This window comes from Leopardus geoffroyi, chromosome B1 (genome assembly GCF_018350155.1).
Source record: "Leopardus geoffroyi isolate Oge1 chromosome B1, O.geoffroyi_Oge1_pat1.0, whole genome shotgun sequence".
Classification (NCBI taxonomy): domain Eukaryota; kingdom Metazoa; phylum Chordata; class Mammalia; order Carnivora; family Felidae; genus Leopardus; species Leopardus geoffroyi.
In genome coordinates this window covers 92,181,896-92,205,161 of record NC_059327.1, presented here as the reverse complement: position 1 = coordinate 92,205,161, position 23,266 = coordinate 92,181,896, and the positions used below count along the sequence as shown (strand labels likewise).

At 36.4% G+C, this 23,266-nt stretch overlaps 1 protein-coding gene across 2 annotated transcripts in view; it reads left to right on the top strand.

Moving 5' to 3' along the window:
* Positions 1-23,266, top strand: part of PCDH10 (protocadherin 10) — a 63,433-nt gene that overhangs the window by 37,683 nt on the left and 2,484 nt on the right. Inside the window, exon 5 of one of the 2 annotated variants that reach the window (XM_045467532.1) lies at positions 2,545-7,040. The exons of the other annotated variant lie outside the window; for it this stretch is intronic. Within the exon in view, the coding sequence (XP_045323488.1) occupies positions 2,545-2,564 (20 nt within the window). The 3' untranslated portion in view covers positions 2,565-7,040. Of the gene's footprint in view, positions 1-2,544; positions 7,041-23,266 lie in introns of those variants that run through there. 2 annotated transcript variants of the gene reach the window in all.

Genomic DNA, 23,266 nt, shown 5'->3' with positions numbered 1-23,266 from the left:
TTCAGTATTCAAAATCAGCTCTTAAAAGGCTTGAAACAAAATGTATGTGACTATAACTTTAGTAATAATATTTCATTTTCTCTAGTTTATCTGGCACTACTTCACATTTGGGAAATTTGATGCTGAAATAGAGGAAATCTTTCCTTCCCATCCTACTTGGTTCTGACCTTCAACCTCAGCCTTTACGCTTGTCCTATTCAGATTTGCATTCCTGACTTAACAGATAGGTGGGAGGTGGTAATTTAATAAAAGGCGGTTATATTATTCATACAACTACTTGAAATAGGCGCACTTTAAGTAAAAACGGCACACAAGTAACCCTAAGCAGTAACTAAAATATGCATTTTAAATTTATGTTGAGATTTAAGGTATCAAGTATAATGTGTGCTAAACTTCTGTGTTCTTAAAATTCTGGACCATTTCAGTAAAAACAATTTGTTTTTGTATTTTGACTACATGAAATAAACATGTAATATCCACACTAAAGGGTTTCTCCATAAGTATTTTATAACCTAATGAGAAACATTTTACTGATTTAAATATGTGTTAGGTTGACTAATTTCTGCATTATACTGCGATGTGCTTTTCGGTATATTAATTTTTACACATAATAAATTACTCTATAGGTTGTGGATAGGTCACTCGAGTTTGTTTTGTCCTCGAACTACTAGAAAGTTGTTTCTTTTAAATCAGTATTTTAAGAAAAAAAAAGTTTCATCCTGTAAGTAGTATCCCCTCCTTATTTTGCGAAAAGTAGTATTATTTGCAGGATGTTCATGTGTCCTGAGTTATCCATGAAAGCACAAGATTATGTCCTGTGCTTCCTTTTACTCACACAATTATTTGGATTAGTAAATTATTTGACCCCTGCAATTATTTGTTCAAATTCATTTTACAAACCTGAATTTCCATGGTGCTTAATTATTGTAATTTACTGAGGAATTTTAAATTCTGATTGGTATAAACAAAATATATTTAAACTATATATATTCACGTTTATCATGAAACAGGGAATTCGAATTCAAGAACATAGGAAAATAAGATTTGATTGCTTAAAAAGAGGAAAATTTCTATTTTCTTTAATAGAATATTCTCTATAGCATTATGACCAGGTAAGTTATAATAACTACCATATAATCCTGGGTCGTAGCTAACTTGTTTTATAATTCATGATATTATATTACAAAAATATATATTTTTTGATTGCTCAATATGAGTTACCACCAGGGACATGTAAATATTCATTTTCACTTTATTTCTGTCAATTATGGTGCCTGACTTTTCCAGTTTTAGTTGATGTGTCTGCTAAATGGTGACCTAGGGAAGAAATGTTTGGTGATTTGTTCAGAAACTGAATTTGTGAGGAAAAATAAATGTGAGAATTGGAGAAATAAATTAAGAAAAATATATTAACTAGATAATGTACTTGAAATAAATGGAAATACCACAGAAGAAAAATTATTCTGATCAGTATGTTCTTATGTTTGTGTTAAAAAAAACGAAAGAAACAAAAAAGCCAACTATTTACCAGATTGAGACAATCCAGTTATGCCATTTAGTGTAATTCTTAATTTTTAATTATATTTTAATTTATATATGTGTATATATTATTACAATCGATTTTACACAACAGAATTGCTTTTTATCACAATTGAACACTATTTTCCGCACATTTTCATTATATATCTATTACGTGCCAGATGCTGACCTAGCCAATGCAGTTTCTGCTCTCATTGTGCTCATTGCCTAATATAAAGATTATAGAAAGGTAGGAAGAAATATCCGTTATCATTATAAATAAATAAAATACTTAAAATCATAAAATCTAACTGATTGGATTTGGAAATTCTACCTCATAATTCAGTACATTTTATAAGACTGGACCAAATTCAATATCTTTTTTCCTGTCACCCTTTTATAAGAAAACCGATTCCTTTTAGGGAATAAATTTATTATTATTATTTTTGTACACATTAAAAGGTTTGGTTTTTACATAATATAAACAATGAAGTAAAGTAAAACCAGAAAATGTGAAGCATTTTTTAACTTTTTAATTACATCAACATTTTCTAGTACAGGTTTCTGTATGATATGTTGATTTAATATATATAATTTGGAATTTTTTCAATTAAACGTATAACCAGTTATTTGTAGATATTCTAATGACTCATTCTAGAATGTTTACAGGCCACACTTTTTTTTTCTATACTCTGATCGTGCATAAGTAATGAAGTGGGGATTGTTCTGTATGTAACTTCAAAAGTTTAATCTCCACACAATTGGTGCTTGATATATAAAACATACCTTTCCCACACAAAACTCATTTTCTAAAATACCAAAATTGACATTTTTAGAAACCCACGCAACGGATTGACTTGACAATTAGAAACCAAGGCTAACACTGAAATACTTCGACACGACGTGGGTCTGGTATAGGGAGAGGACTTATTTCCAGTTGTATTTGTTTCTTTTCCAGTAACGTGCAATTCTAAACTCCCAAACGCAGGCTCCTTTTCTTAGAGTATTTTTCTTTCTTTTTCACAGCACGGAAAAGGATATGCTAGTCAATTCTACAGGATTTACCTGAAGCAGCATGATTTGCACAAAGTCGACCAACAAAAGCATCAACTTTTCAACTTCATTATCTTGGCCATCAGTTAGTTGTGTGTAACCGAGTACTAGATTGCCGGCGGAGTCATCGTGGCCAATTATAGGACCTAATTGCTCTCAGCAGGCCTGAGAAATGAGTTGAAATGTGCAGAACTGTAGAAACTTTAGAGGCAACTGCTTTTGCCTCTCCGATCAGTGTGTGCCTGTTTACAGCACTATATATCTTTCTCTCTCCAAATGTCACTGAGCCCTTTACATGTTTATATTCACCACGAGAAGCCAGTCATACAGATAAAGGAAATTTGTGCATTATAAATGCAATATCACTGTTTTAAACTTGACTGTTTTATATTCTTTTTGTGTGATCAAGTGTTCCCCAAACTATTCCAACTTTACAAGACAGATTGTGATTATGTTCTTTTCACCTGTGGGTTATAAAAAATGTTGTATTCTGAAGACCCACAAAATATCAAAGACATTCTGTAGTTTATACACCGTGTTGCAAAGTGTTTACTGTACTATTTCAAAGCTTCTAAATAAATATAAAATATATATATTATATTATATAATTTTCCTAAAATGTGGTACAACTCAGTTGGTTTTTAAATGGATTCATACAGTCCACATCATATAGTAAAGTGAAGGTAATTCAGGGTCCCAAAGATAAGCTTACTAAGAAAAGAATAATCATTAATAGTTTCCTCCCAATTTTCATCTTATACAACCCTGTTTTTCCTTGTTTAAAAGAAAATGAAGCTCTAAGCTACACAATTTTGTCAAGAACTTGTACTGAATTTTCAATGCCAAAGATATAGCTGTCGATGTTATCAGAAGAGCGCTGAATATGTAATATCAGAATATCTAACAATCTACATTCTTTCGATTCTATTTCTATGGCTTTGAATTTAGAATCATTTAAAGCTTTTATAAAGAATCTATAAATCCACCTGTATTTGTTGTTAGAAAAAAAAACAAAAACAAACACTGGGTGTCTGTACATTTTGTGGTGTAAAATACGTAATTGAGATTACTATTTTAAGAAGTCCTCAACCGTATAACTCACACAGAATTTTATTTTACATAGTTTTACATAGTTTTGTGACTCTTACTAACACATGAATATAAAATCTATTTATAACTCTATATGAACATATAGAGATATATAAGTATCTGAACTGGTAAAGAGTAACTATAAGATATAAGTGATCTCTAAATTTAAAATAAGTTAAATAAATTTGGAGATAGAAATATGGTACATTATTGTTTCAGTATTATCTTACATGTGAAGATTTTATAGCTTAAATATAGTCAGTGTTTTATTAATGAGAAAATTCTTTGAGTCAGCCTTGAAAAGTTAAGCTTGCCTTTTATTTTCATGTCCACGAAGTTAATTATTAAATTCATTTAGATGTATTTTCCTTTCTTTTACATAGTTTTCTTTTTACCAGCTGTTGTTTATTGCTTAATTAAGAGAGAAATTAAGAGAGAAAAATCAGAGGATGTGAGATAATCTTAGCAAAAAACAGAATTCTCAAAGCTCCCTCCTAAGAAAGCCTTCAACATTTCTAAATGTTTGCCCAATCCAAATTACAGATCAATTTTGACACATTTACCTTAACTGCTAACTGATCTTCTGGATTCAGTGACAGTTTGAGCTGTGCTATGTTATTAAAGAGCAGACTAAAGCTTAACACATAACAAATGTTTCCCACCTAGTTTCATGGTCATGTAAATGGGAATATTTTCCTTCGATTTAACAATAAAATGCATACATATTTTCAGAGGACCTTGATATGTAGATTTGAGTGATATCTTGGCATCACTCATTTGACTTATCAAATGACAGAGATTAATATGTCGTAATCCCAATCATTTTATCTTTTGAAGTATGTGTAATATTCCAGTCTTTTGGGGACCCTTTAAAAATACGTAAAACCAATCCATCGCATATGACACAAAAGCACATACGTTCACAAAATGCAGCAGTAACATTTTCTCAAACTTTTGGCGCTACTTCATTAAGATTTTGAATGATAGACTATTTTAATAAGGATATGTTTCTATATAATTTAGCTGGAAAAATGTCTGTTTGTTGTAATTGCTTTTTAAACAAGAAAATGATTTTCTTGTTGAATCACTGCTTTAATTAAAACCTTTCATTCATCATTTTCCAATTATGGCGGAAAACACACATCCATCTGCCTTATCACATGCATTAAAAATAAGGTTATATTCATTTCATGTATTATGTTTATATTCATTCATTCAATGTTAAGAAGGTTTCTTTAATTATTTAGACTTTTATGTCATCGTATGTCATCTCCCTTGAACAAACTTCTTATGCCATATATTTACACATTCATTTTTTATATATCATAGTAACAGTTATTCTAATTTACATTCTAATTATTAAATTATATCATTAATCAACAAAAACAAACAACAAAAACAAGAAAATTTTACTCAATTTGTGGGAAAGATACAATTTGCTGAAATGCTAAACAGTTATTAATCATGTATTGTATCCAGAATAAATCAGAAGTTACCAGAGAGTAATGATATAATTTTAGCTAATTGGCTAGGATGTTTTCTACCAATGAGAGGGGGACTATAAAATAGAAAAGCAACCAATCAATAATAAAGGTTTACAAAAAAACATGTATTAGATTACCATGAAAAGGAATTTTAGAATAGTTTTTCTGTTTAATCTAGTCATCTTAATATCCAGTCTTACATAATTTCATACATATCAAAAAATACTATCTAAATTATTAGATGACATTTCATCAATAAATTACTTCAGAAACGAATGATCATGACATTTACTCCTTGATAAACACGGTTCGTTCTAAAGTAGTAAAAATGTCAAAATATTTTCCTGTGGAAACAGTGTCTTAATGTTTCAAAGGTATGTCAAACGACAATTTTTAGAAATATTTTCTCCACGTGTAAAATTCTAATTCTTATCTTGTAAACATAATTTTGTGAAATCATTTTAAATCAATATTTAAGTATCACATCATAATTACTTTACAGATATAATGGTATCACTCTAACTGTATCATCTTTCTTGGGAACTATTGAGAAATATGTATATTTTGTTTTTTGAAGATATTAAATGCAATGCCTTTATCAAACATTGCAAATTAAGTACTATAGTAGAGGATTTAAATATTTTAATTACTCCCGTTTCCTTTTAATTTCCTCCTGTTTCATTTCTTAATAGTGTTATAATTTGCCGCCGGATCTCCTGTACTGTAGAAACCTTCTTAGTTCTTCAATAAGAGGAAGAAAAAACATCCTCACAATTCTCAACATAAACTTTAATAACTGTCTATTAATTATGCCGTTTTAACTTTACAAAAATAGTTTACTGGAGTAAAATTAATATTTAATACGACTACTGACTCAGAATGTTGCAAATGTTAGGCAGCATAAAGAAAATTACTTACGGTGCTGACTGATCATAGCACTGTTATTTGTCATTACATGTGGTTTTCTTTCTCCCCCTCATATTTCTATGTGTGCTTTTAATACCCGAGGAACTCAAAAACATTTAAAATCTTGGTATTCTTGATAATTTTTCTGAAAATGTTATATTTTTCATATTGCAATTTCTTGGGTTCTTTATCTTTTTCAAAACTCTAATTTTGTAGTGGTAAAGGCTTTGCACTTAACATCCTTTTTATGTTCCTTTTTAACAAGGAAAAACAGAAAATGACAAAATTCCATATTTTTTATGCCATGGAGTAGTAAAATTATTTTATATATATTGTTAGCACTTCAAGGAATATCCCTCTGCTAGGTCGAACAAAATCCTTATACAGTAATTTGTGAAGCTACTGTTCAATAGAATATTTTTGTTTCTTCTAAAACTTGGCATAGGTTTTAGATTATAGCATTCTATGAGAATGCTGGGAGATGGGTGCCGCCAGAGTATTGCAGGCAATAATATGACTAAAATTCTAATACCTTTAGTGTGCATGCATGTATTTCTAACCACTGTTATTTTTTAAGTATTTGTAAAATTAGAAAAATGACTTTTATTTCTTGAAAACTTGTCACATGCTTAGTTTGAAGTTTTACACTTCAGACGTTTTTGAGTTGCATGCAATTTTTGCATTAATGATGCAAATATTAAAATCTCGCATGAGACTCAAAAACTTCTGAATGATAGAACTCAGACTTCCAATACATCCGTACATCATAGAGCTGAAAGTAAGCAGGGAATTTCAGCTCTAAACACATTTTCAAGACAGTTATCTGTGAGTGAAAACAGGGTATTATAACAAAAGATGAGTTTAAATCTTAACTATAGTGTTTGTTACTGTGAATGCTATAATAATACATAAGTAAAATGAGTGTAAATGTAACATATTATTTTATACTGCTGTATACACATGGAATAAATAAAACTAGGATACATATTATGCCATTTTTCCATGCATGGATCTTCCACTGACGCCCGTGGGAGCTTTGAATAAAAATCAGTGGCAAAATATGGCCCTAAGTTTAAAAACAACTAATGCTGCTTTAGTAAATTCAGTCTTAATATAACAGGTCTAAGGGGACATCTGTTCAAAACTGAGTCTCATTCGAAGAAACATATGCTAGGTTTAAAGGATTTTGCGATATTTACACTTTTGAAAGTAGGCATTTAATTCTATGTGATTCTCATGATACCCACAATGAATATTTTAAATGTATATATTTTTCCACCTATTGTTTTCTTCTTAAGTTTTTTGATTTGTAGTAATACCAAGGGCCCACGAGGAATAATGTAGATGTTTGACACAGGATATGAGTGCCTTCGAGCAATAAAAGGAAAATATTTTATCTAAAATTCTAGACACAAATTATTTCATATTTAAAATCAATGGACACATAAGAAAAAAAATAAAATTCATATGGGTATCATATTCCAAGAAGAAAACATAAATTAAGGTATAGTGTTTTTTAATAATGTTAATAATCTGGACAAATCTTATAGAAATTTATATTCTGAAATAACTAAAAGGTAAAAGAAAAGTGTGCTTTGTAACCTAATGTGTGGTTTACGTAACCAATTTTCTTGAGTTCAAACTACACATACCTGGACAGAAACTCATTTTATGAAGCAACAAGGGATAGGGATAGGACTAGGTATTTCTCTTGCTCTTTATGTCTAATAAAGCCAGCCCTATGGTGGGAAAAAAACTAATAAAAATATACAGGAACGATTCTCAAGAGAATGTTAACAGCGATAGTTACAAGTTGCTTTGTTCCCCTAGACCTGTCCCTCCTGTCCCTTACTTTTACCCTTCCTGGGAATCATATCATGGACTCTTCTATGTAACCAAGATTATGAATTTTCAGACGTAAAAATTAAATTTTATTAAATTACACACTTCTATTAAGGTCCAACAATGAGGAGAGGTAGGAATGCATAGTAATATCTGCCTTCATGAAAATTCTAGTTTGCTTTGAGAACCAAAGAAACTATAGGAAAATGTGAAATAATTCAACAGTCAAATAATTAAGTAATCAAATTTGTGGTCAAAACCCAATAGTGGGTCACAAGAGTAATTCAGTGTATTAAGACGATAACATAAAAATAAAACTAGAAGTAAATAGAATAGGAAAAAAAGTAGAGTAGAAGAGTATGAAAACACGTCACTCATGGTAAAAACAAATAGTTCTTTGTGAAACATTTTTTTTCCAATACATGTGTAAAATAGGTCACAATGTGAAATATATTTCTCGCTGTGAATCATTACCCAAATGTTTGAAAAGCACCGGATCGTATGATCACTATTTCAAATTTAAATTTCTTTAATGCTATAGAAAGTCAGGGGAGATCTTTTCAAAAAGTTATCTCACATCTGAATTTTGATCTTTACTTTTGTAAAATATGAAGTACACTTAGCTGTGAAATTCTTATGAGAATTAGGTGAACTGACATGTGTGAAATGCATAGCACAATGCTAGCGCACATTAAGTGGTGTATTTAATTATTAATATTGCTTTTCATCACTTTGTCGCTATTCTTGATTCTCAAAAGTATGGAATACAGGCAACAAATGGAAATCATTCCTTTCTCAAAACTCTAGTCTGCTTCTGAGTTGTATTTAACCAGCGCTGATTGCAAAATTGCAAGATGAAAGTTAACTTGCCTTTGGTATCTACTCATTAGCTCAGTTCACCTTTGCCTCTCTATTTATTGGTGGTATGGAGTCCAGGAAGTAAAACTCACAGCTGCTGAGCTCCAGTCGTTTCCCTTGCCCCCCTTTGCAACTCTCAAATAGCCCTCTATCCCTAGTATTGAAAAATATATATGTATGATTGCACTAGGATATATTTACCTGATATTTCCCCTTGACCCCCAATGTGCTTTTTGAATAACTTTCTATTTCCATGCAAATAAATGTTTGTTGGAGTTACTGAATAATTGACAGAATCATATTTTTTTGCATATGATATATCATGAAATGAATCTGGACAATGTTAAATAACAAAAATTCAATTGAGTAAATTTTAAAGTTCTAACTGGCTTTATCGAACAATTCAGAAATCTGACATCTCATCTAGCAAGTAGAAAAGAGCTCCAAAGGGCTACAGAAAGGGAAAGGTTTCATAAATCCAGAACAAGGGAATCATAAACCAAATAAAGGACTATTTCAGGCAAGATAGGCACGATCACCTCCCTTTGGGGGCTAACAGGGACTTATTATGTGGATTACTTCACTGGTGCTGAGCAGAGAATTCCAGACTGACTAAGATTGCATTTCTGGGGAAGGTTGAAACTACAATTAGGTTAGGAATAAAGCCCCTGTTTGGCAATGCGGGCCTAGCAGAAGCAACTCCATTTTGGATGTGTGGTTTCCTTTTCAACAATTCCTTCCTTTAGATCAGACTGTCAGCTTGACTGAGATATGTCATCAAAATTGAAGGCATTAGCACCCCTCTCGGCTACCACTCGCAGCTTTTGTTGTTTCTTTGTGTGGTTTCCATAGGTCACTGTTCCAGGTTCATAGTCCTTAGATTCATCATTCTCTTTGCTTCTTTTTTTGAAATCCCAGTCTTGGGGAGATCGTTTTCTTGGTGGCTAGCAGCTGTGAACATACATTTAAAGATTTTGAGAGAATACAATGCACTAGGGAGATTATTATGATTATAATAGGCAGGATAGTTTTTAATGTGTGGCATGCACTTTGCAGCCATGGTCCCCCAAACCCAAACCAATCAAAATAAAAAAAGTCAAAGAAAGACACCCCTAAAAGAGTCACCTTTTTAAGCCAAGTGACTTGCTCAATGATCTTATATAACTGGGTTTCAACTTCCACAGAAGTATTAATCCAGGTACAGCACATTGGTGTTGGTCATAGCACTGATATCTTCTTGCTGAGCTTAAAGATAATCAAGGGCTGGGGCGCCTGGGTGGCTCAGTCGGTTGGGTGTCCCACTTCGGTTCAGGTCATGATCTCACAGTCTGTGAGTTCAAGCCCCGCGTCGGGCTCTGTGCTGATAGCCCAGAGCCTGAAACCTGCTTCAGATTCTGTCTGTCTCCCTCCCTCTCTCTCTGCCTCTCCCCTGCTCATGCTCTGTGTCTCTCTATCTCAAAAATAAATAAATTTTTTTTTAATTAAAAAAAAAAAGATAATCAAGAGCTATCTTGTCCTTAAGAACTACCTTGGTCAGAAACGTCTAAAAATTTTTCTTGGGTAGCTATTGTTTTAGCATCAGATTCTACAATATCTTCAAGAATTAGGGAGAGGTTTCCCATCATATTCTCATTTACATTTACTCCTGGCCAAGGAAGTATGGCCCTGCCAAAGGAAGCAAATCCTGAGTCACTAGTGCCTCCTGAAAGGTTCTTTCTAATTGGATGGTGTGAATTCAGGGGAGTCAATTCACGAAGTATCTTAGTTTGTGGAAAATTAGAGGCACAGTTGGATAACCCAAGAGGCATGGCCCAGTTATGTACCAGCCATAACTAGGTATTCAGGTCCAAGAAGAATGATAAGTATCATAGACAAAGACAAAGCCAATTAGGGCACAAACCATTCCCATTAAGGAGGTTCTGTTAATGGATTCGTTTACAGAGATTAATGCATTTGCCCCATTCAACCCAGGGGTCAACTAGGTTCTCAGCACATTCAGAAAGTAAATCTCATTGTCCGAAATAAAAAGGCCTTGCAAAGATGGGTGCTGCTGAAGAGATCTCTTAGTGGGCAGATCTGATCCAGATGCTCATGGCAATGTGGGAGTGGGATTGTACAAATATTTACATAGGTATATGGGTCTAACTGCCTAAATACAGCTATAATTGGAGAAAGGGAAAAAAACAAGGCACTGGATATTCTGATCATAAAAGTGGAACTTGGTAAGAGACTTCCAAGATTGAGGAGTTCACCCCCATTAGCATTGGTGTAGGAAATATGGATGGGGGTGTTGTGTATCTTTCCAGACCAATGTCAGAGTAAAGGAAAGAAAGAGAAGGAAAAAAAAAAAAAGCTTTCATGTTCAGTTAAAGTATGAAGTGTGGATCTGGTGTCCTGGGTGGAAGGAGCCTACACTCATGTCAGCTGCTTCTATTCCTCGTCAGTTTGATTTGGGGGTCTTCAGTGTCTGTACAGGCCAAGATGTCAGGTAAAGCCTTCTTTAGCTGTGAGATGTGTACCTTAGACTCAGTGTCTTCTAGATTTGCAGCAGTGTCAGTGGTCAAGAAGACTTAGTAATGTTCTTTCCAGTGGGGCTCAGGTTGATGTTTCCAGAATACCCAGTCACTAGGCTTCAGACAATGACCAACAAACAGAATCTTTTGAATTGGGATCTTGGATCCCAAGACTTGGAAGTCTTCTTTAATCTGTTGATACTTAGAAACGTTAAATAATGATCGTATATAAGACACTAAATAAGACATTATTGACATATTTATTAATATATTTTAATATAAAACATGAAATACTTTTGGTAACGAGTCATACTATCATGACAACAAGGGATCAGGAGAAAGTTGTATACCAATAGACATTGGTCTACTGGTGACTATCTCATGTAGAGTTAGTTTCCCGAAAGGGATCTGCGAGCAGTCGGCAAGGCCAGAGGCAATACCTTAGGTCAAGGGAGTCCAGTAGTTCCAACAAGTTTAGAGATCCCAACAAGTTTGAGTTTGAGGATCCCATTAGTTTTCTCGACCTTGCCTGATGACTGAGGATAATAGGGACAGCAATCATTCCAAGAAGTCTGCAAGATTTTCATTAAGGCTCGTATGATTTATCCAGTGAGGTGGGTGCCTCGATCACTGGAGATTGTGGAAGGTATGCCCCAAGTGGGAAACACAGTCTCTAATAATCTCTTTGCCATGGTGAGAGCATCAGCATTGTGGCAGGGGGAGGCTCAAACCATGTGGAAACATAAATAAAATAAGAAGTACATATCAATAACCCATAATAAGTAGCAGTTGAATAAAGTCCAGCTGTCAGTGCTGAAAAGGACCAGAAGGATTAAGTCTGAGGCCTCTTGGGACAAAAATAGTTTTTCCAGTGTTATGGATCTGACAGGTTAGATGTTGGTAGTAAACTGTTTTCTCAATTGTATAGAAGTTGCTATACCAATGTCTATTCATAATTTGAGTCCTTTTAAATGCACCATGGCAGATAAAGGAGTGCAAAAACCCAAAGTTGGGGTTTACTAGGGAGCCAGGATAAACTATCATCTTGGGTCTCCCATAGCCCCAAACTGTTTGATTTAAACCACTGTTTGCTTATCTTATTATTATTATTATTTTTTTCTGAATCAGGAACAGACAATTACTATGTGCCAAGAACATCAGGATGACAAAAAAGTCTGACAATGAGGGTTAATTTTTTGCCGAAGCAGAATAAAGTCCACCACCTGAGCCACAACTTTTAAGATTCTGTTGCTGCTGTCTGTGCAGGAAAGTCAGCTAGGGCATTTCCTTGAGATTCAGGTTCAGTCCTTTCAGTGTGGGCCTCAATATTGATGAGAGCAATTTCAGAAAGTCAAAGAATAGTTCATTTACTTCTCTGTTTTTGACTGGGGTCTCAGACAGCATAAGAAAACCCCTTTGTTTCCATAACATCCCTCAAAACATACTGGCTGTTAGTATAAATATTAACAGTTTGTCCTTCTGATAACTGACATGGTCTGGTGAGGGCCTGGGATCTGCTTGTTCGTCTGACTTCACTTATTGGGAAATTGCCCCTTTCAAATAGTCCTTATTGGAAAGCAAGCACTTGGTGAGCTTGGAATGTCTTTCTTCATTTCTACAACATGACCTGTAAACATCAAGATTACATCAGGATTAGTTAAAGGGGTGCCCTGTAAATCTGCAGTACTTAGTATCTGCTCCATCAAATGGATTTTTTCACTGGTGGTTCTAACTGTAGACTTGTTGAACTTGTAATTTCTTAGCTCAGCAGACCAGGTTCTCTAGAGCTGTCCTCGGGTTGTTCAAAATTATTTTATTTTCCGCTTTTCTCTGTTAATCAATCACAATTTTTATTTCCTTATTTTGAAAGCTAGGGTTTTAAACTTATCAAATAAAGCAGTTCATATTAATCTGTGACTAAATGTCTCAGAGGGAGCATTTCTATTTTAAAAGAAATGTATCAATCCATGTAAAAACTTCTATTGAGAATATTGTGTAATTGAAGACAGTTTTTGTTTTGTTTCATCTTACATATTTACTTTTCTTTGAGAGCAGTTGCTAATCATTGGGTCATTGCTCAACCAGTCTGCCTGGGCGTAAGAAACATTTAATGAATGTTGCAATTATCTAATTTGGAACACAGTCACCATCCTCTTTTTCCCTTTATCATTGTGAGTGACTCTTCTTTTAATCATGAAAAAAGCGAAGAAAACAAGCGTTGGTGTGGTGAATTGCATAAGCCTGAAACTGAATTGTATCCTCATAGTGTGAGGGTGTTTATATTCTTAGTTGTGTTTCCTAATTAACAATGGAGAGGGGCGCCTGGGTGGTGCAGTCAGTTAAGCGTCCGACTTCAGCCAGGTCACGATCTCGCTGTCCGGGAGTTCGAGCCCCGCGTCGGGCTCTGGGCTGACGGCTCAGAGCCTGGAACCTGTTTCCGATTCTGTGTCTCCCTCTCTCTCTGCCCCTCCCCCGTTCATGCTCTGTCTCTCTCTGTCCCAAAAATAAATAAACGTTGAAAAAAAAAAATGGAGAGAATGGCCAACTTCAAGGTTTTCTGGCAATACATTTTTCTCAAAATTGATGTGTGTGTGTGTGTGTGTGTGTGTGTGTGTGATGGAGAGAGGTATTAAGCAACACAAAGGAGACTCATGGAGGAATACATGAAGGGAATAATCCTATATGCAAACACACACATTCTGTGCCCCTTTATTAATTAATATTTAGATTATCAGAAAACCTGGTTGATCTTCAACAAGCTACCATGGACTTTTCTGGTTTTATTTTTGTTTGTTTTAATTTTTTTCTAATGTTTATTTGTTTTTCGAGAGACAGAGAGAGAGAGAGAGGGAGAGAGAGAGACTATGAGCAGGGATGGGGCAAGAGAGAGGGAGACACAGAATTGAAAGCAGACTCCAGGCTCTGAACTGTCAGCACAGAGACAAATGTGGGGCTCGAACTCACGAACCTCGAGATCACGACCTGAGCCAAAGTCGGACACTCAACCGACTGAGCCAGCCAGGCGCCACCATGGGCTTTTCCACTGGTGGGCAATCAATAGTCAATTTCTTTTGACACTCTCCGATAAGAACCCTTATTTTATACTGGGCGACAAAGACCACAAAGAGACAACACAATGTTTATAATAAAATGTACCAGGTAAAGTTGAATTAGAGAGAGAAAGTAAGAAATGTGAGGCCAAAAAGAAGGAAAGAGAATATAACCATTGTCTTCCTTCATTCTCCAGTAAGTTTTAAAAGACTGAGAAGCAGTTATGATTTTCAAAGTTCATGTGGTCGTATACATATATAAGTTAAAACAAGGAGAAAAGTAATGAAAATAAAAGATGCTTGAGTATTTCTAGTTAAAATACAATAAAGAATGAGGTAAAGTGACCTGGTATACCCTAGAAAGGAGTAAAACACAGAAAGGATATATAAATTTTATTTTAAAATCTAAGAATACCAAGCTATCTCATTGGGATGCCTCTGTAGATGCTTGCTTTGTGTGCCTTGTTTCTCTGACAAGGATGTATGGATTTACATGACAATGTGTGCAAATATTACTGGGTTCAAAGATGTCTCAATCATCTTAAGAAAATGCATTTGCAATTATATGGACCAGTACAGGGGAGAAACTGGGAATACTGTGAACAGACCATGCAGAATCAGGTGACACTGGCATAACATTTCATAAAGCTACATGGCAAGTTTACAACACTGGTTATTAGTCAAGAGTATTGCTGCTGAGGTGGGAAGAGTGTTTTCTATCGCACATCAGTTGGGTGAAGTGAACAAAGTATATTAGCATTTTTATTTAAAAAAATTAACGTTTATTTATTTTTTAAATTTTTTTTTCAATGTTTATTTATTTTTGGGACAGAGAGAGACAGAGCATGAACGGGGGAGGGGCAGAGAGAGAGGGAGACACAGAATCGGAAACAGGCTCCAGGCTCTGAGCCACCAGCCCAGAGCCTGACGCGGGGCTTGAACTCCCAGACAGCGAGATCGTGACCTGGCTGAAGTCGGACGCTTAACCGACTGCGCCACCCAGGCGCCCCAACGTTTATTTATTTTTGAGACAGAGAGAGACAGAGCATGAACGGGGGAGGAGCAGAGAGAGAGGGAGACACAGAATCGGAAGTAGGCTCGGAGCCATAAGCCCAGAGCCTGATGCGGGGCTCGAACTCAGGGACCGCGAGATCGTGACCTGAGTCGAAGTTGGACGCTTAACAGACTGAGCCACCCAGGTGCCCCTATTAGTATTTTTAAAGTTTACATATGAAGTACAGTTTTAGTTTAAATGTAATACTTCCTTTGGCACTCTAGAAGAGTCTATTCCAGTATTAGATATAATAATAATGAAAAGATGAAAATAAATGCTGCACATAATGTAAAAGCATTACTAATTTAGATAATGTTATGAGATGATTCATAACATTAAAAACAAGAAAAAAGGCGGGGGGTAAGGGGGGCCAGTGGGTTAAGCGACTGACTCCTGATTTTGGTTCAGGTCATGATTCCAGCATCATAAGATTAAGCTCCACCTCCGGCTCTGTGCTGAGCATGGACCCTGCCTTAGATTCTCTCTCCTTGTGCCCCTTCCTTGTTCATGCAGCTCTCTCTCTCTCTCTCTCTCAAAATAAATTAAAAAAAAAAAAACAGAAAAAAAAAAGAAATTGGGATAACAGAGATCTATTGTAAATCTTTAGCTAAGAAGCAAGTGAGCACAATTAACTTTCAGTCTGGACTAGTAAAAATGGAAGAAGAAGGACACAACTGGGAGACATTTCAGAAAACAGATTATACTTGCTCCTTGACTGATGAAGGAGAGGGAGAAGTAACTATGACGGGGGTTTTGTGTGCACCTGAGTGGATCATGCTGTACTTAAATAAGGCAACATAAAAGAAAGAAAAAGCTTTATGAGGAAGGTAATCTTATTTGTAGCAGGGTTTGCTAATTTCCTTTTATCATTCAATTTTTTGCTATGCTTGCTATCCAAGTGGAAATTGAACTGAGTTATATTTAAACATACCATAAAATTTTAGATTTTTATCCTTATATCAAAAGTAGTCTCTCTACTGTATTCTAGTTTATTCTCCATGTAGAAATATAACTAGAATCATTTAAATTATGTCTCTTAACCTGAATTTTTTCATTATGTTTATGTAGAAATAATTACATATGTAATATGTAATACATATGTAATATGTAAATTAGAAATATTTTTAAAGGTTTTCTTTTTTTCCCCTGTGCAACTTTGGCTAGTGTATATGCCAAAAGGGTCTTGACTAATTTAAAAAGGATGCAGATTAAGTCAAAAACCCTCTCACTCTTTTTGCGACACATGCATGATACTACATAATGAAGAGGAAGATACATAAATAAAAATAAAGTTATAAGAATCGTAAAATCTATTTATTTATATTTCCTTTCCATCTAGGTTCAACTAACATTTTCAGCAGATTTTTTTTTTTTTTTAAATCAAAACACCTTCATGGTGCTTGGCCTTTATTCATCAACTACTATCAGCAATGAATGTTATTTTCTACGTTTTATTTCTTTTTAAGTGGGCCCCACAGAATAATAGGCTTTTAGTGCAGAGCAAGTCTTTGAAAATATTCTGGTCCTGAACCTACTTATGAAGAAAATAAGACCAATATAGACCAGATGATGGCAGAGCATAACCATGAACTTAACGCCTGAACCCTATCTCTTGACTGAATTCTTCACCTGTGCCAGGCTGCATTTCTAGTCCCTGTGTCTTATTTTAACTTGAAATCCTAGAAGTAACTATATTTAAAAAATATAAAAATAAGTTACAGCATCTAGAACTCCACTTCACATTTTTAAATTTCAATGCTCCCCCTATGCCACATGCTCATTTCTAAGGATGGTTCACATGTATAAGGCACCATGAAATGTGGCCTAAGAAACTAGAGAGTTTTGACTGTCCTTTTATGGTTTATATTTAGAATAAAATGTTGTTTTAACATATGCATTTTTATTCCTCTTAACAACATGCTATGTTGGCAGTGAATAAGCAAAACTAAAGTCAAACAAATATGAGTACATCTCCCAGAGAAATCCCATATAGCAACTGCTGCTTCACCAAGAATAGGTCTGAATAACTGGACTTTATAAAATCATCGTCAACTAACTTCAACTAATTTAGTGAAATACTGAAAGAAAAAGAAGTTAGGTAAAGGGTGGTTTTAGTCATCCACTATTCACCCTGTTGGAGAGGGAGAGATTTCCATCCTAGGGTTATGGGGATGGAGAACATACAACATCTGACACTGGACAGACAGATGAAATTGACAACAATTTATGAGTCACGTATTTTCACAGGCTGGGGAAGAAGGATATCACACGAAACACAGGGCGACACTACCAGAGGCTGTGAGAGGCAGGCTTTCTTTTGGTATCAAGAGGGAGGGATTCTCTCTGGTTCCTGCTGGAGGATGTGACCAGGGAGAATTCAGTGGAGCTAGCAGGGAAATGAAACCTCACTACTTAAGAATGAACTGGGCCTGGTCCCCCTGTCCAGCAGAGCTGTTCGGCTCTTTGGATCTCCCTTTCCAGAGGGGAATGAGGGAGGTAAGATTAGGCCATTCAAAGCACTCTAAGATAGGCCAGATGTCAAGGCACCACATAATATTGAGCTTTAATTTTAGTCCTCATATCAAATTGACTCCCCGATGTCTTGACATCAATTTTTATCTTGGTGATGAACTGAGATTTCTAGGTAAGAGAAGTACCTCTCCAACACATGAAGTAGGCACTTGACCTGGAGGAAGAGGCAGTGTGATGAGAAAAAGAACTATTTTGAGTTGCTGCCTAAGAATTCCACAGTATGATAACCCTGCATAGACCCAGAGTCTGGACATTTAGATAAGGACCTGAGCTTAGGATTCCCATCAAAAGTTCCTGCTTTGCTTTTCCCAGGACACCTTTTAGAATAACCACTTAGAATCAAGCCAGTGAAAAGTTAGTGATCTCCACCCCAACCACCTTATAGGTGCTTACTACCCTGCTCTCTGTCTCCTTACTCATGGCCTGAGACAGGGGACTGCCCTTTCCCTGGCTCTTTGCCCCCCCACCCTGAGATTTGTAACTACTAAACCTTGTGATTTTATTTCCTTTGTGTGAGTGTATTGAAACTGTGTTATTGATCAAAATAATCCTGGGTTTTACTTCCCCAAAGTGGGAGCTCAGATGCTAAGGGAGCTATCTGCCAAACTTGCATGGGTGACTTATGCCTCCTCATTCAGCGGATCATAAACTGCATTTTTTTAATACATCAGCTACACCCCCCCCCCCCCGCAGAGGGCCACGGGCCACATAGTGAGGTGACCTTCAAAAACATGAACTTTAGAGGTCTTCCCTTTATGACCAGTAAAGGAAATTAAGGGAGCTGGTGGCATTAGTACAGGGACTGCATGTCCCCATGGCACGTGGATTGAGACTAAACCATATCTGTGGCGATCACGGGGGGTTATTTGCTCTATTTGGAATTCTTTGAAGGGGACATTAGGTCTATAGAGGGCATGGAAGTTGTATTGAATGTCTTATTCAAGAGTCCAACATTGTCTGTTTTGAGAAGTGAAATGAATGCCTTGGCCACTATCAATAATCTCTGAAATTCCAAAGGGGATGAAGAGTATACCGGCAAAGCCTTGAATTGTGGCTTTAGTACAGGTAGTGACATCTGTTACCTTGATTTATATTTTGGGTCTCTGTGAGACAAGCGGTTCCCAGAGCACTTTACCTCAAAGGAAGCAATTCTTATGTAATACACCAAGAGTTTATGAATATGTACATATGGAGCCATTTTCTGGCCGGGGTATGTGGTGCTAAGATGACTACCTGATGTATGGCTGCCCCTTAGATCCTGTTGTTTTACAAGGACATCCTGAATAAAGAATGAAACCCAGCAACATTCCACCAAGTTCCATCATATATGAGAAGAGTGGCAATATGGCCCATAAAGTATATAAACTCCCTTTAATTTTTCACTCAATTGCTCCGAAGGGGCTCTCCATGTGGCTAAGGGGTCTAGGAGAGGGTTGATCTCCTCTACCACCATGTCATGTGTCAAGGAACTGAGGAGAGGTGGGGCTACACCACCCTGCAGATGGGATATGTCAGAGGGTCAGCTTTGACTCCAGCTTGTAGAACGGAAGGCTTGATAACTGTGCAAAGCTTGTGAGCCGTGCAAAGCATGGAGCATATTAGCTCCACGACCCAAGGCATAATGGTTGGCTTGGTATGGAGGAATAGATGTGCAGGGGCTGCGAGAGACTGTTTTCAGAAGAGCTCAGTGTGTGGCCAAGAACTACCACTCTAATGGTATATAGTGCAAGGCCAAGGAGAGCAGTTTCCTTTATCAGAAGTTCACAGGAAACTTACAACCTGGTGCAGACCTTCTGCATAGGGGAAGAGAAAAACCTGGCAGCCCAGAAACTCCTATAGACAGCTATCTCCTTTTCCAGGGTTAAGCGATGTTCCCAGGGTCAGGGTTCACCTCTAGTAAAATCCTCCTGTTTATGGTGCTAGTCATGCAGTCAAGCCCTATGATTAGAAAGTTAGCCCTTTGGCATGCTAGTAGCCAGCAGTACTAAGACAAGCCCAGGCACATTGTCTATGGACTTTTATCTTATTATTATTTTTTTTTAATTTTTAATGTTTATTTATTTTTGAAAGAGACAGAGCACAAACAGGGGAGGGGCAGAAAGTGAGGGAGACACAGAATCCAAAGCAGGCTCCAGGCTCTGAGCTATCAGCACAGACCCCAATGCCACAAACTGTGAGATCATGACCTAAGCCAAAGTCATATGCTTAACTAACTGAGCCACCTAGGCATCCCTGCTAGGGCCTTTTCATTGAGACGGCAGTTGTGTTACGTCCTCCATTGTTTGGGGAGGAACTGGTACCCAATGCTCTTTCCCCTTCCCCTTCTTCTTCTCCTTCCTCCTCCTCCTCCTCTTCTTCTTCTTCTTCTTCCTCTTTTTTTTTTTTTTTTTTTTCATCAGTGCCTGGTCCATGGGTTGCCAGACATGTATACCTACACTTGGAGATCAGGAAAATACTTGGGATAGCAGCACGGGAAACAGTAGCACAGGAAATGGGCAAGGTAGCTGCCATTGCCTGAACGACTCTTATTAAGTGACTTATTAAGTGACTTAGGTCCCATGATTAATCTTCTGTAGGATAGTGATGTCCTTCTTTTCCACGAACCACATAATGAGCCATCCCCGGAATCCCTCTGATGGTGTGCAATCACAGTAATGTCCAGATGGCTGTCCAAGCAGCTAGTAATGATTCCCAAGTTAGATCCAGTGACCAGAGAGCTCTAGCTTATTCCTTGGTAAGTAGAGCTGAAGAACCAGAAGACCAGGTATGGTGCTGTGTTATCACTGCTTTTACAGGCAGAGGTCCTAGAGACACCTGCCAAATGTAGACTAAAACTGACAAAACATCATGCTGAGGTATAGGGAATTAACCACAATTCTCTTCTTTAGAACAAGAGCATTTGGGGGTGGAAAGGGAGGGAAATACCTGCTAAAGACAACACAGGGTCCAGTAGGCCGAAGTGCAAGTCCACCAGTAACAAGCAGTTTAGTCCCAGGCAGCCTTCCCTGTATCATGAAACCATTTAGTTATCCAAGAGCAGTTAATTCAAGCTGACTGGGTCATTGTTGGATCATCTTGTTTAGCGTTGTTTAACTTGCCTCTTAATCACTCCATTGGTGAGGGGAAAATTTCTGCTCCAGAATGGAGTTGGAGACTATATAGCACCTGACATAGGACAGAATAGACCAACAGCAATTTGTTAGTCTCATATAATCACAACCCTGTGGTGGAAGGTGGCAGGAAGGATCCTGCACAAGGCCTCACAGGCTGTACTCAGGAACAGAGTGAACAACCAGGGGTCATGGAGGCAAGTCTTTGTAGCATCAAGAGGGTGAGGTGCTCCCTGATTCTGATGAGATAGGATAGGCTTTTTGAATTGGCTTGTTTTGCAAGTTAGTAGGGAACTGACACCCACCTTCACCTGAGCCCTTTGGCCAGTAGGGTTGTCCTGCTAGGGAATATTATCTTTGGGAGCAGAATGGAGAGAGAAACTTGGAGTTAGGTTATTTCAAGTCTTCCTGGTTATGCCAGATGTCAAGACAACACATATATTGGTCTTAATTTTGGTCATACTGCAAGAATGAACAGTAGGCTGTTTCAGAGGACCAAAATCCCTGAGACCCCTTGAAGGATGTAGGTCTTGGTCACTAGATTCAAACCAAATTTGTCAGATATTAAGCTTTGATTCTTTGAAAGGTTTTCTATATTGTTTTTTAAAGTAGAACATTTTCCAAAGTAAAACTAAACTAAACTTTTTATGAACATAGGTCCCCCACCTCCTATGGGATTCTTATGGGAGGGTCTCTTTGTCATCAAGTTCTGAAATTTCATAATATCGTGTAATTTGATGTGGATCTGTTTCCATCTGAATTGCAGACACTTATTAAGATTCTTCAATCTTTAAACCCAAGCCTTTCAAGTTTTGGATTTTTTTTTTTGAATTATTGCTTTCATCATTTCTTCCATTTTTTTCATCTTTTTTATCCTTTATTATTTGAATATAGAACCTCCTTTACTGACCTACCAATATTCTTCATGTTTTCTTCCCTACTTTCTACAGTTTTTTAATCTACTTTCTCAGTGATTTTCTTATGTTTATCTTCCAACCTTCTATTGAGTTTTTAACTTCATTATTTTATTATTATTTTAGGTATAAAAGTTCTTCATGTTTTCCCAAAATTCTTTTTTAAGGTATTTTGAACTCTTTTCATGTATTCAATATTTTCTCTTATTCATCTGAAAATAGTGATGATAGTTTATATTGCATTTCATTTTCCCTGAATAATATCTCTTTCCAGGAATTATGGTAGGGATTTTTTGCAGATGTCTGGTGACATTTACACTTAGCTGTGTACCCATAATTAAGAACAGTACTCTAGGGGCTCCTGGGTGGCTCAGTCTGTTGAGCTTCTGGTGATAATTTCACAGTCCTTGGGTTTGAGCCCCCCATGGGGCTTTCTGCCGTCAGCACAGAGCCCGCTCTAGATCCTTTGTCTCCCTCTCTCTTTGCCCCTCCCCTGCTCTCACTCACTCTCTTTCTCAAAAATAAATAAACATAAAAAAAAAGAGCAGGAATATAAGTTACAAACAGAGAGGGAGGCAAAACATAAGAGACTCTTAAATACAGAGTACAAACTGAGGGTGATGGGTGTTGGGGGAGAAAGGAAAGTGGTTGATGGGCATCGAGGAGGGCACTTGTTGGGATGAGCACTGGGTGTTGTACATAAGTGATGATTCACAGGAATCTACTCCTGAAGCCAAGACTATGCTGTATGTTAGCTAACTTGACAATAAATTATTAAAAAAAAAAAAACAGTATTCAAAATTGCTGAAGGTAAAACTGGTTTGTGTGGAAAGCTTGTTGAATATGTTTGTCTGTAGGGTGATCTTGCTGGATCATTTAGTTAAGGAAACCCCAGTGTAAATATGTTCAGTATATTTTTCTTCTTAGGCTAGTTAGAGATATTCAGGGAAGTATTTTTTGGGTCTTCTGCCTGGGCACATGCATTCTGAAAGTTAATTGGGGAAAGATGTCTGGAATACTCAAAATCCTAAGTTTTCTGGGTATGATGATCTCACATTAAACTGTACCTGCTGTCTTCTGATGTAGGCACCTCTGTTTTAACCTCCTTCGAGAATAAATCTCCTGTCTTCTAACCAGAGGGGATAATTGATCACCTACTTATGCACAGTGGATGAGGGAAACCTGGGAGTCTAATTGCCTCTCAATGACATTTTTGATCCTTCTTTTTATTTTTATATTCACTCCCACTTCAGAACTAATTTGTTCTATTAATTCCTGAGACTTTGGAATATTCTGTGGGATAAATCAGATTTTTTTTCTTTAAACTCTTAACTTTCAGCTCA